This window comes from Euleptes europaea, chromosome 14, assembly GCF_029931775.1.
Source record: "Euleptes europaea isolate rEulEur1 chromosome 14, rEulEur1.hap1, whole genome shotgun sequence".
NCBI classification, from domain to species: domain Eukaryota; kingdom Metazoa; phylum Chordata; class Lepidosauria; order Squamata; family Sphaerodactylidae; genus Euleptes; species Euleptes europaea.
The window spans coordinates 47,653,203-47,667,209 of NC_079325.1; the positions used below are offsets into that span (position 1 = coordinate 47,653,203).

The 14,007-nt window shown below is 46.3% G+C and overlaps 1 protein-coding gene across 1 annotated transcript in view; it reads right to left on the reverse strand.

Moving 5' to 3' along the window:
- The window catches only part of BRINP1 (BMP/retinoic acid inducible neural specific 1), a 95,185-nt gene that overhangs the window by 36,163 nt on the left and 45,015 nt on the right, over positions 1–14,007 (reverse strand). The window contains exon 2 of the mRNA XM_056860488.1: positions 2,770–2,960. Within this exon, the coding sequence (XP_056716466.1) occupies positions 2,770–2,960 (191 nt within the window). The remainder of the gene's footprint in view (positions 1–2,769; positions 2,961–14,007) is intronic.

The window sequence follows — 14,007 nt, forward strand, 5'->3', positions numbered from 1 at the left end:
GAAATCAAGATGTCGGCTGTAAAGGGTTATTTTGGTTCAAGCTTGCCTGGCAACTACATCCCCCTGCACTGGAAATGCCCTATGCATGAGGGACTTTCAAGGGGGCAACCTTTTGGCAAGAAGTGGGCACTCTGTCCATGCTCAGATTTATGCTAAACCCCAGACAGCAGGGAAATGAAGAAAAAAGTAGTCAGCGAATAGACAAAGCCACCAAGTTAGAAGAAGAAGAGTTGTTTTTTATACGATGACTTTCTCTACCACTTAAGGCAGACTCAAGCTGGCTTACAATCCCCTCCCCTCTCCACAACAGACACCCTGTGAGGTAGGTGAGGCTGAGAGAGCTCTCTCAGCCTCACCTACCTCAGAGCTGTGACTAGCCCAAGGTCACCCAGTTAGCTTTGTGTGTAGGAGTGGGGAAACAAATCCAGTTCACCAGATTGGCATCCGCCGCTCATGTGGAGGAGTGGAGAATCAAACCCAGTTCTTCAGATCAGAGTCCACCTCTCCAAACCATCGCTTTTAACCACTACACTACGCTGGCTCTCTGAGCCACGCTGAGACTACTGATCCATCTAGCTCAGTATTGTCTACTTGGATTGGCAGCACCATTACTGGGTTGCAAGCTACCTAAGATCTTTTAGGGATTGATTCTAGGACCTCCTGTGTGCAAAGCATGTGCTTTACCAATGAGTTATGGGTCTTCTCCAGCAACATAGGCGACCATTTCATTTAGTACTGTCTACTTGGACTAGTGGCAGCTCCCATGAGTCTGAGGCAGATAAAGTTCTTTCCCAACACCTGTATCCTGACATACTTCAGTAGAGATGATGGGGAATGAATCTGGAACTTCCTGCATACAAAGAGGTCTTCTACTATTGTCTCTCTCCAGATAACATATATGTGACCTTATAAAGCTGATTTATATCAAGTCAGATGACTGGTCCATCATCACCCTCAGTCATGACCACTCTGATGGCAGTTGTCTTTTGTCTTGGAACAATATTGGGAATAAAATTTCCTGGCATCCAAAAGAATCCACCAAAATCGTTGCACATCCAACCTCTGTAACAAGAACCATGAGGCCATGCCATGCTACATTACAGATTTCAATTAGTGTTTCTCATGGGTCTCGTCTAAAGGAGCCTGAACACCATAAGTTTGTACAGGAGCAATTGTTCCCTAGGAATTCGCCAAAGTTATTGCATCTTACATATCCCAGAGTTCTTTGGAAGAAGCCATGATAATTAAACCACTTTCAAACTGGATGGATACGTTGCATAGATAGGAAAAACTCTAAGAACATTTGTCCCCCCACGTTGTGGGCCAGGAACCCATTATTCTCCCTAGAGGCCTTCAGCCAAATATGGGGTTATTTATATCAAACTAGGAAGTTAGCCCTACCCTGGATGGCCCAGGGGAGTCCAATCTCAGAAACTAAGCAGGGTCGGCCCTGATTAGAACTTGAATGGGAGACGACCTATGTTCGTCTCTTGCACTGAAACCACTATAGGTAGGCTTACCGGGTTTCGCAGATCAACCGGCGGGAGCTTTTCTTTGGTGTGTGATGTGCGCATGCGCCTGGCGTGATGCGCCCTAGCACCTGGCATGACAAGCCCACACGCCTGGCATGACACGTGCATACGTGCGGTGCAATGTGCCTACGTCACTTCTGGTTTTCCCCGGAAGCAATGTGGATGCTCTATCATTCTCTGCCGGAACTCTATGGTTTCCATAGAGGGGGTGCCATGTAAAACTGAAAGGGACGTGGACGCAACGAGCGGGCGCTCATGCACACGTTGCCCGCCGGTCCTCAGGTGGTCGGTGGGCAGTCCGGTGGATTGGCGGGATTTTACCTGCCACCGCCGGGCACTTGGCAACCCTAACTATAGGGTTATCATAAGTCAGCTGCAACTTGATGGCACTTTCCAACTTGATGGCACTTTCCCTCCCCTTCTCAAACCCTGCCCTCCTCAGGCTCTGCCTCAAAAACCTCCCGCCATGGCGAAGAGGGACCTGGCAACCCTACCTACAAGCAGACCAAAGCCTCCACTTGTTCTTTTCCTGAAGAACTCATATTCACAGGTTCGCTGCATCTGAGCCTGGAGTTTCCCTTTGGTCTCCAGGGTATATAAGAAGTTCCATCCAAACCCTTCTTTCATCTTTCATCTTCCATCTCCTTCAACTTCTGCTTCTTTTACCCAACTCTCTGAAGCCCTTATTAATCAACCTCTTCTACTTCAATTCCATAAGCCTCTGTACCCCTCTTCCCAATCAGGTACACCACCCTTAGCTTTCCTTCTTCTTTCCCTCCCCTTATTGCCAGCAGCACACACTCCCCAATTTCTTTAGGATCTGTGTAAGAATGTTTATAATCAAACTGGCATTTTACTTCTCTCAGATAACCTACTTGCTAACATTCTAATGCTGTCAGTGCCTTTCAGATCAGGTTGAATATGTGTAACTACTCCATCACTATCAGTTGCATGGGGCGCACAGTTAAGGGTGTGTACAAGCATCCACACACAACAAAGCATTTTAGCCTATGATATACATGCCACCCCCCCTCCCAAGTGCAGAACGTCTGAGAGCTGGAACGGGACAAAGCTCTTTTCATCCTACTTTTCTCGGAATATTTGTGAACATTCTATAACATCAGTCCAATGTTACAAGGGGGTGCCATTCGCCTCTAATATACTGCCAACTCAAGTCCAGTGTGCTCTGCCCCAAATCCTTGTGGGGGGAAAAAGAAGAAAATCCGCTGCCACCTACCTCCCAAAGTGGCAGAGATGAGTATGTGTGTGCCGTACTTTTTGATGATGGTATCAATGAACTGCTGCGTCGTGGGCCTCCTGCCCAGCAGGCGTATGCTCCTCTGGAACTCAGGCATCAGGGGGACAGGGTTGCGGAGCAGATCCCTCCGCTCGATGGCCGTGTTCCTCACCTTCCAACGGGCAAACTCCCTGAGTGACGACACAGGAACACAACACAGGTGAAGTTCTGAGTCCAGACAGGAGAGGCAGACCACAGGAGAAGGGTTAATGGAGAGCAATGGGGATATATTGTGAACACCCCCTATAAAAATACACAGGTGAATTTCCAGGGCAAGACCTGAAAGGTTGGAAAGGTCGGGAGGAGAGGGAAAGAAGGAAAGGAAAACAGAAGGAAAGACAGAATTTTGTTACGCATTGATCCATACTATGCAAATCAGCTCTGACCTCAGTATGAAAGGAACCTGGTATCATCAGCATAATTGGACACTACTGAAGAGGTAATATGACAAACCACATCAAAGGTCCATCAGCAACTTCCTTACCAACAATGACCAGCCACATGTTACAAGGAAATGCTCATGCAGGTCATGATAGACTAGTTATGGAAGGAAGGCATGGTTGCATTGCATGTTCAGCCATAACACAACACCTGGCTCCAACCAAGACATGGAACAAACATAATTGAACACAGCTTCAGAATTAGAATTAGAGGGTGGTGGATATGCAAGAAAGTCAAGAAATTTTGGATACAAATCCATCAAGAAACACAGAAAGTTTTAAAAATTAGATTTCCATTGAACCCAGAGACTATGTTATTAGGAACTGAACCTCAAAAATTTGGATAGAAATGCTGGAAAACTATTTGCTTATATGATAACGGCGGCCAGATTAGTACGAGCATCATTGTGGAAACAGGAAGATATACCAGATGTGGAGGGGTGGCAACAGAAAATGGACGAATTTGTGGTGATGGCCATATTGATCAGTTGGATGAAAGAGAAGACAACTGATGATTTTCAATGAAAATGGGAAGGTTATTTAGACTATGTACAACAAAAAGGATAGATTGTTAAAAGTACAATTAAGATTATACAAAATCTAATAATTTAAATAGATGGAATTTATTATATAAATCATGAAGATAATGTAGAAGACTTTTGAGATGTAAGATGAAACATATGCCCCGAAGGAGTATAAACTGTATGAATGTAAGTGTGGTTATATGTTTGTTTGTTTGTTTGTATATACTGAAAATTCTAATAAAACATTTTTTTTAAATGAACTAGAATTAGAGGGAATGTCAACTTCCTATCCGCAGGGCCTCTAAGATGGGGATGTTCCACCGGGCCTATGTTTGAGGGCAGGGATGGTTTCACAGCAGCTGGCCTCCTTTCCTTGCTTTTCCCTCTTTCTACCCCTATTTTCCTTTTCCCTCCCTCTTCCTGCTGGACCCTATTGGATAGGATTGCAAACCTCCAGGTACTTGCTGGAGATCTCCTGTTATTACAACTGATCTCCAGCCCATAGAGGTCAGTTCACCAGGAGAAAATAGCTGCTTTGGCAATTGGATTCTATGGCATTGAAGTCCCTCCCATCCCCAAACCCCACCCTTTTCAGGCCCTGCCCCAAAAATCTCCAGGTATTTCCCAACCTGGAGCTGACAACCCTAGTACTGAATCAGATTGATAGATTCTATCCCTCTTTTTTTATATGCCAGTATTACCCCCAGGACAAATTTCACCCTATTAAAGAACAATTCCTCCTATTTTTAACTTGGCGTAATGAAGGAGTCATCATTAGGGTGTCATTTTAGCTAATTTGAATTGTTAAAGGTTTTTATAGTAATATATATGTATGTTTTTATGGTTGTTTCTTAATTTGTTGATTATTGCATATTGTGTCTGTTGTTAAGCGCCCTGAACCTGCCTTGTGCTAGGCAAAGGCAGTGTACAAATTTAATAAAAAAATTAAATAAATAAGCATGCAAACGCAAAGACAAACAAACAAAAGACATGGATCGTTTTAGGGAGAGGGGTTTCATTATACCAACAACCCTGTATTTGTATTACTGTTCTGGGAAATCACTATACCGACCCTAACCAGCCATTTCCATGTATATTTTTGGCTCGGAAATTTCATTACGCACACCCCTAATGGACAACAAGGTGGATTTGGGTAAACACTGACCAATGGAGGCACTGCAATTATTTCTTCATTTCACGCTATCACCATGAACAGGAAAAAAAAGAAAAAAGAAACAACCAGCAAGTCGCTTGGAGAAGAGAAGAGGTTTTGCTCGGAAGATCAGCAAAATCATCCCATCCCTGCAGAAATCATTGGACCGTGTCCCGGGGGGGGGGGGGGGTAGTGGTCAAGAAAACCTGGGTCTTCTAAAGTCAACTCTGTTTTTCACCATAAGGGCTGAACTAGCTTGATGACAGATGACCTAGGTGAACACATGAACACATGAAGCTATCTTATACTGAATCAGACCCTTGGTCCATCAAAGTCAGTATTGTCTACTCAGACTGGCAGCAGCTCTCCAGGGTCTCAGGTAGAGGTTGTTCACATCACCTACTTTTTAACTGGAGATGCTGGGGATTGAACCTGGGACTGCAATCAGGCAGTAGGTGATACAAAAGACCTCTGCTTGAGACCCTGGAGAACCACTGCTTGTCAGAGCAGAATTTGATGGACCAATGATTTGATACAGTATAAGGCAACTGAGAGCCAGCATGGTCTAGTGATTAAGAGTGGTGGTTTGGAGCGGAGGACTCTGATCTGGAGAACCATGTTTGATTCCCCACTCCTCCACATGAGCGGTGGAGGCTAATCTGGTGAACTGGATTCGTCTCCCCGCTCCTACACATGAAGCCAGCTGGGTGACCTTGGGCTGGTCACAACTCTTAGAGCTCTCTCAGTCCCACCTACCTCACAGGGTATCTGTTGTGGGGAGGGGAGGGGAAGGTAAGGTGATTGTAAGCCGGTTTGATTCTTCTTTAAGTGGTAGAGAAAGTCGGCATATAAAAATCAGCTCTTCTTCTTCTTCTTCTTCTTCTTCTTCCATGTTCATGCCACTGAGCCACAACCTGGAAGACCGTTAAAAGAAACTTCACAGGTGCCATCTGGCTCACGGGCTGCAGTTCAGAGCAACAGTTAATTGACATTTATCCCTGGCAAGGGTATTGGGAGCCACCTGGGACCCTCTCCAGAACTCTCCAGAATCCAGGCTGCTCTCCTGTCATAGCAACAGGGCCTATATGTGTTGCTGGAAGGCATTACCTGCCTTATTTGCACACCACAAAGGCAGGCGTGAATGATAGAAATGGCGGATGCCGCAAGGGAATGTCTGGATGCTTGTTAGCACAGTGTACCCTCCAGGGGAGAAACGGTTGGGGAAAAAAATGCTGAGGAGGAAAGAAAAGGTTGAAAGCACGGGGCAAAGATTTCGCCTTCCGGGGAACAGGCGTCTCCAAGGGCATTGGCGACTCTAACCGGAGAGAAGAGTCTAGGGAGGAAAAGCCGTCGGAGCAAATTAAATCCTCCACCTCCCGACCTCCACGGTGGCCAGAGGGCAGGAGGGGAAGGAAATGAGTTCAGCGCACAACCTTGGGGGCCGTTGTTGGATCCCGAGGCAGAGGAATTATACACAGCAACAGAAGAAGGAGGCAGAAAACAAAACAAAAAAACATACAGAACGATGCTTCCAACCAGCATGGAAATGCCATAAAAACTAAGAGGCAGCCTGGCATTTGTTTCCCGATAGGTTCTTGCGCATGACCCAAACCCTGTTCTTTTGCTATCAGCCCCAGGTAGGAGGTAGAAACAGAGTGGGATTGCAACCATGGTTTGAGCTTGCCCTTGCTCCTTCTTCCTGATTATTCACTTTTTTTCCCCAGCATCACCCAAGAGGTACCATCTGCTCAGTGCCACCCACAGCCTGATCTGTCAGCCGGTGGCTTTTTCCACACATGCTCACGTCAACATTTTTCTATTCCGAGCGTCGCCTTCTTCGCTGCTGGGTCAGCCTCCTACTTCCACGATTTACTGACTTTAACACTTCCATTGCCGGGGGCGGAGGCTGCGCCCGCGAAACTCACCAAACACTTGAAGGAAAATAAATTCTAAACATGAGAAAGACTTAAAGGGATGCCTCACACAACACGTCCCGTGCCCTGGAGTCACTGCTGCATAGGGCCGTATGCACATTCAGCATTTAACATGTTGGTTAATGCACACTCGTGAGGGTCCAGCGGGGATTGAACTCATAGGGAGTCATGTTCCAGAATCCCTAGGGACCTAGTTTTCAGTTGGATGGGGCCAGAATTGAGTATCACTGTCTAGCAAGAGTCAAGTTCAAGAAGAAGAACATAACAATCAGGATCAAAAATGGGTAACAGTCTAAGGCAAGAAGGAAGTTCAGAAGAAGAGTAAATCAGGGCAAGCAAGAGCTCAAGTTCCAAAGACCACGGTATGGGGATGGTGTGGGGAAAACATGTTGTTTCCAAATTCCCCCTTGATTTGAATTCTCCTTGGAAAACATGGTTGTGATATCAGTTGTCTGGGTTATGGAACTGAATTTGCACATTTTCAATCGGTGCATGACAGTTTGGAAGGGGGAGAGGGAATATGCAGTAGATACACATCATTCAGAAATGTAGACTAGGGTTGCCAACCTCCAAGTGGCACCTGGAGATCTCCTGCTATTACAGTTGACCTCCACCATGCCCCACCCCAGAAATCTCCACAAACACTCCCCTGAAGACAATAGAGATAAGGGAAATTCCTAGAGTGTCATGGACACGGTGACCAGAAGTGATGGCATATCTGCAACATAATTTTCCCGTCCCCATTTTCTCCTGCTATGAGAGCCAGTGAGAGCCAGCCAGTGAGGGAGGGTAAACCTATGAAATGGTGACAGTTGATCAACCCAACTGAGTTGCTTAGGTAGGGCTTATATTGTGATCAATGTGGCACTTTGAGAAACACAGCTCATTCTGCAAGGCCAGTGGTGGAAGAACAGCTCTAGGGGTACAGGAGACCTGGTATCAGAGGTCATCTGTTGGAAGCTCCAGTTTGAGTCCCTCTTGTCTAGGAATGCCAGCCTCCAGGTGGGACCTGGCAATCCCTCAGAATTATAGCTCATCTTCAGACTTCAGAGATCAATTCCCCTGCAGAAAATTGATGCTTTGGAGGGTGGACTCTATGGCATTGTACCCCACTGAGGTCCCGGTCCTCCCCAGGCTCTATCACCAAACCTCCAGGGGTTTCTCAACCTAGATCTGCCAACCCTACCCCCCATCCTCTGATGGTGGCTAGGGGGAACCTGGCAACCCAACTCTTGTCTATCTTGTGTGGTGACTCAATGTCCCACTTTTGTTCTTTTCTTCATGCATGGGCAAAGGCACTAGAATGACTCTATGAAATAGAAATAAATAATATAAATATTAAATAGATAATCGAAATATTAAATAGCTAAGTGGCAATTGATTAGTGTGATGCTAAAGCAACGACGTTCAAAAAAGCCCTCAGGTGGTACAATAGGGAGAAGAGGCTGGGAAAATGGTGTAAGTGGGGGTGGGACCCTTGTGGGTTATGACAATGTGCACCATTCCTTTCAGATGGTGCATAACACTCTTGGATCATGTGCTTTCACAAAAAAAAGTGCACTAAAAGAGGTTAGGGAAAGAGCCTACTAAGAACAGGGGAAACCTAGAAACAGGACAATAAGAGCACACCGTTCTGTGGAAACTCACACCTTCCAGTTGGAAGTCAAGATGAACACAACCCTCTGTGCAGAAGCAGCCCTGGCCCATAGTCTCCTAGTCTGAAGGAGAGGAGGTTGAGGGGGGACATGATTGCTCTCTTTAAGTATTTGAAGGGCTTCACTTAGAGGAGGGCAGGGAGCTGTTCCTGTTGGCAGCAGAGAATAGGACTCCCAATAATGGGTTTAAATTGCAGCCAGAAAGGTACCAGCTGGATATTAGGAGGAAAATATTACAGTAAGATTCGTTCAACAGTGGAATCATCTACCTAGGGAGGTGGTAGGGTTGCCAACCTCCAGGTACTAGCTGGAGATCTCCTGATATTACAACTAATAATAGCTGATCTCCAGCTGATAGAGATCAGTTCACTGGGAGAAAATTGCCACTTTGGCAATTGGAGTCTACGGCATTGAAGTCCCTCCTGTCCCCAAACTCCACCCTTCTCAGGCTCCACCCCAAAAACCTCACACCGGTGGCAAAGAGGGGCCTGGCAACCCTAGGAGGTGGTGAGCTCCCCCTCACTGGCAGTCTTGAAGCAGAGGCTGGACAAACACTTGTAGGGGATGCTCTAGGCTGATCCTGCATTAAGCAGTGGGTTGGACTAGATGGCTTACATGGCCCCTTCCAACTCTATGAGTCTATGATTCTATTCTATATGCTCTCACTTGTTTTTTTCCCCCTGTGCCTCTTTAAGAAGGAAAAAAAAAAGTGGTCTTATCTCTGATGCCAAAACACAGCATGAGTTGTGATAAAGGAAGGAGAGTAAAGGCCAAAGAAAAACCTGAGACAAGTTTTGCTAATGCTGATATAAAGTAATAATGGCTTCTAAGAAGAGATGGATTTGGCCTGACCTTGAGCCAGCTCTTAGTAAGTGGATTGTTCCAGGAGTGAATTAAACAAAACAAAAAATCATCAAACAAGCATGACATTGACTCTCGTGTTGTCTGCTCAGACCAGCCTGGCCTCCTTTTATGAGTCAGACATAATTATTTGGTGCAGAGATGATTTTATTGCACAAGTAAAGTTAGGAAGGAATCACCTGTCAGGAAGATGGCCCCAAGCCAGGGCCAGCTCACAAACCAGGAGTTCTTTTTCAGCTGCTGTTTGGAAAATAGGCATGCAGGTAGGGTTGCCAACCTCCAGGTACTCACAAAAAACAAAACCAAGGGTGCTGTAAGACAAGTAGTAAGGAAAGAAACAGCACACAAGCTCAATCTATAACAACAATTTAGTAATAGTTCATACACTTCTAGGACAGTAAGAAACAATGTAATGATATTCTCTACAACTGATACATCTTATGTAAGCAATACATCTTATGTGGCTGAATAATGCCTACAGACGAAAGGAGACCGCGATATGAAGATCCCAAAGTAAAGTTGGTATTACTTCTGTGAAGGACGCCCTGGCAAATGCGATAATGTCAATGAAGATCCAATAGGAGCGTCCTGTGTCACAATGACCGCCCGGAGGCTGCTGGAATTCTTCGCCTCATTATCGCATTTGCCAGGGCGTCCTTCACAGAAGTAATACTTACCAACTTTACTTTGGGATCTTCATATTGCGGTCTCCTTTCGTCTGTAGGCATTATTCAGTCACATAAGATGTATTGCTTAGATAAGATGTATCAGTTGTAGAGAATATCATTACATTGTTTCTTACTGTCCTAGAAGTGTATGAACTATTACTAAACTGTTGTTATAGATTGAGCTTGTGTGCTGTTTCTTTCCTTATTCCTTCTTTCCTTACAACCTCCAGGTACTAGCTGGAGATCTCTTGATATTACAACTGATCTCCAGCCGATGGAGATCAGTTCCCCTGGAGAAAATGGCCGCTTTGGCAGTTGGACTCTATGGCATTGAAGTCCCTCCCCTCCCCAAACCCCACCCTCCTCAGGTTCCACCCCAAAAATCTCCAGGTATTTCCAAACCCGGAGCTGGCAACCCTACATGCAGGGCTTGGAGTCAAGGTAACCATGTGGGGGCTACCAAGTAGGCCTTGTGGGATTTGTATTGTGATAGAACTTATACTTTCACGATATTTCCTTATATTACTCTAGTGCAATGGTTCCCAACCTTTTTTTGACCAGGGACCACTAGGACTTTTTTGTTTGGTGCAGGGACCCCAAGGTTCAAAATAAAAATTCTGAGAATTTGAAAATAAACTTTAATCATAACTGTTAGTTAAACATTAAACTTAGAATAATATTTGAATATATATTTTATAATAGAGAACTTTTAATTGAAAATATTAATTTATTATGATTTATAACTTTGTTTTGCGGACCATAATTTAGTTCTCGCGGACCCCTGAGGGTCCATGGACCCCCGGTTGGGAACCAGTGCTCTAGTGTGTTAATTTGAAGACCTTCCCTAAGGTCACATGTTCAAGTAGGCAGTTCAGTTACTTGAGAGTAGGGTTCCCAGACCCTTGCCAAGGGTGAGGGATCCCCTGCTTTGGGCCCCTTCCGCTGGCACTGTCCAGCTGTCCAGTGGGGGTCTTACCAGGCTTAAAATGAGGCCTAGGCCTCAACGTCGCTGGCGTGATTACATCACTTCCAGAAGTAATGTCATCACTCAGGCAACGACAGGGGAGACACTTTGGTATTTGCCCGAAACTCTATGGTAAAAACAGCTTCTACCATAGAGTTTTTGCCAAAATGACTGAGCTTCTCCCTCATTGTTGGCAACATGATCCCACTTCCAGAAGTGACATCATTATGCGCAAGACCAATACGGAGCAGGGTGTGTGTCAAAAAGTGGGGGAGGGCACATTTAGGCACATGTGTGTGAGTTATGGGGCATCAAGTTACTTCTGAGTTATGGTGACCCTATGAATGAATGACCTTCAAAACTTCCTATCGTGTTATAAAAATTTATATATATATATATATATATATATATATATATATATATATATATATATATATATAACTTCCTATCGTTAGGGTTGCCAACCTCCAGGTACTAACTGGAGATCTCCTACTATTACAACAGATCTCCAGCCAATAGAGATCAGTTCACCTGGAGAAAATGGCCACTCTGGCAATTGGACTCTATGACATTGAAGTCCCTCCCCTCCCCTCCCCAAACCCTGTCCTCCTCAGACTCTGCCCCGAAAACCTCCTGCCGGTGGCAAAGAGGGACCTGGAAACCCTACCTATCGTTCACAGCATTGCTCAGGTCTTGCAAACTAAAGGCCGAGGCTTCTATGCGTGGGTCTTACTTGACCTTCTGAGCCATCATGGGAAACGTTGCTCAGTTTCCGATATGAACAAACTCTATGAGCTAGACAAATTTGTATTCCAGGCCAGTTGACTCAAAACTTTAGAGGCGAGTGTTCAGAAGCCCATTTGTCATTTCGAACCAGAGAAAAACTTCTCAGGGAAGTAATACTCTCTTGATTCATGAGATAGCTGAGCATTTGTATTCCCAACCAGGAAATTGCATCTTTTGTAGGTGTCCGGGAGACTCCTGACTCCAGCTGTGTGCTAGAGGGCAGGTCACCACAGATGAACAGGGGTGACACATAACGGCTTGGGGGAAGTCGGGTTTTGGTTCTGGCTTAGGGTTCCCAATTGCCAGCTGGTTGGCAGGCGAATGCAGGGGGAAGGGAGGGGGGACCATCATTGTCATCTATGTGATGGCATCAGGTCTGATTTGTCTGGGGTGCTGGAGAAAGAAGCAGCTCCCGACAACCACCTCAACACAGGGAGCACCGGCAGCACAGTGCGATGCTAGGGTTGCAAGGTCCCTCTTTGCAACTGGCGGGAGATTTTTGGGGTTGAGCCTGAGGAGAGCAGGGTTTGGGAAGGGACTTCAGTGCCAAAGAGTTCAATTGCCAAAGTGGCCATTTTCTCCAGGGGAACTGATCTCTCTCGGTTCTAGATCAGTTGTAATAGCAGGAGATCTCCAGCTAGTACCTGGAGGTTAGGAAAACAGCACTGGAGATAAAGTGTACAAAGGTAACAAAGTTCTTATATTGTGCTTAATAAACAATAACATACAAAAGTGGAATACATAAACACTAACACATCACAAATATATACAATATATACAATACATGTTTGATGCAGACTCTGTGCAACAGAATAATGCAATCTTCTTGGTATATATTTGTAGCTAATATCAATTTAAATGGTACAAAAGGTACACATACAAACAATCCCAATAGTTCACTTATCGGGAGTAGATGGGGGACGGCCGTTTCAAGCTCTTTTCTTCAGCCCCAAATTCATTCAAAGTGATGTTTCCAAGTAATTTGTATCTAGTACACCATCAAATTAGTTCACTGGTTCCCCGAAGGATACTCCAAAGTGTAGCAGCAAGCTATGCTTGTTCTACGTTCGATGCAAAGCAGCTGCGTTGGGAGCCACATGGAGGGCTGGGGCAGGCCCTCCTGCCTGAGCGGCAAACAGTGATTCCTCCCAGGCATCTTCATTTGGTGGCAGGTAAGCGACCAGCTTACCTGCCAACTCCCTTCCTGGAAGGAGAAGCCTAAGCTGGGCCAGCTCCTCAGGCCTCCTGGCCGGCCACTGCCATGAGTTGCCTTGTTTTCCCTCCTCCTACAGCCTTCCCCGCTCGTCCCACAGCCTCGCCGCTGATCAGCTGCTTTTCCCAATCAGCTGTTTGGCGGCAAGGTAGCAGGACGGGGCGCCAGCCGGCCTGACGCGAATGGGCGTAGTGGCTTGCCAGCCTATTTGTTGCCGGTGCTCCCTGTGTTGGGGTGGTTGTCTGGGGCTGCTTCTTTCTCCGGTGCCCCGGTTGGGGCTGCCCCGGACAAACCGGACGTGACATCATCATGTAGATGGCACTGATCATTGCCCCCAACCCTGTCTCCCAAAACCTCCCGCCAGTTGCAAGGAGGGACTTGGTGACCCTACTCTAGCTGCCGATTGACCAGCTCCCTGTCTCTTGCAGGGAAGACTGGGAGAGCGGGGGAGCCATCATAGCTAGGGCTGCCAACCTCCAGGGACTAGCTGGAGATCTCCTGCTATTACAACTGATGTCCAGCCGATAGAGATTAGTTTACCTGGAGAAAATGGTCGCTTTGGCAATTGGACTGTATGTCATTCAAGTCCCTTTCCCTCCCCAAACCCAGCCCTCCTCAGGCTCCGCCCCCAAAACCTCCTGCCAGTGGTGAAGAGAGACCTGGAAACCCTAATTATAGCCTGTCCAATTGGCTTAAAAAGGAACAGGAAGGAGCCAGCCAGGAAGGAACCCAGCTACCAAGTGAGTGGGCTAGCAGGGGATAGAGGAGCACAAAACTGGGAAACCCCTCCCTCTTATTTCTCAGGGTATTGGTGGCAATAATAGGAAACATCCAAGGGTGGGCCAATGGAGGGGTGAGTCCTTGACTACCTGCATCACAGCTGGGTTGCCAACCCCGGACTGGGAAATTCCTGGAGATTTGTAGGTGGAGCCTGGGGAGGGTGGGCTTTGTGGAGGAGAGGGACCTCTACTGGGTACAAT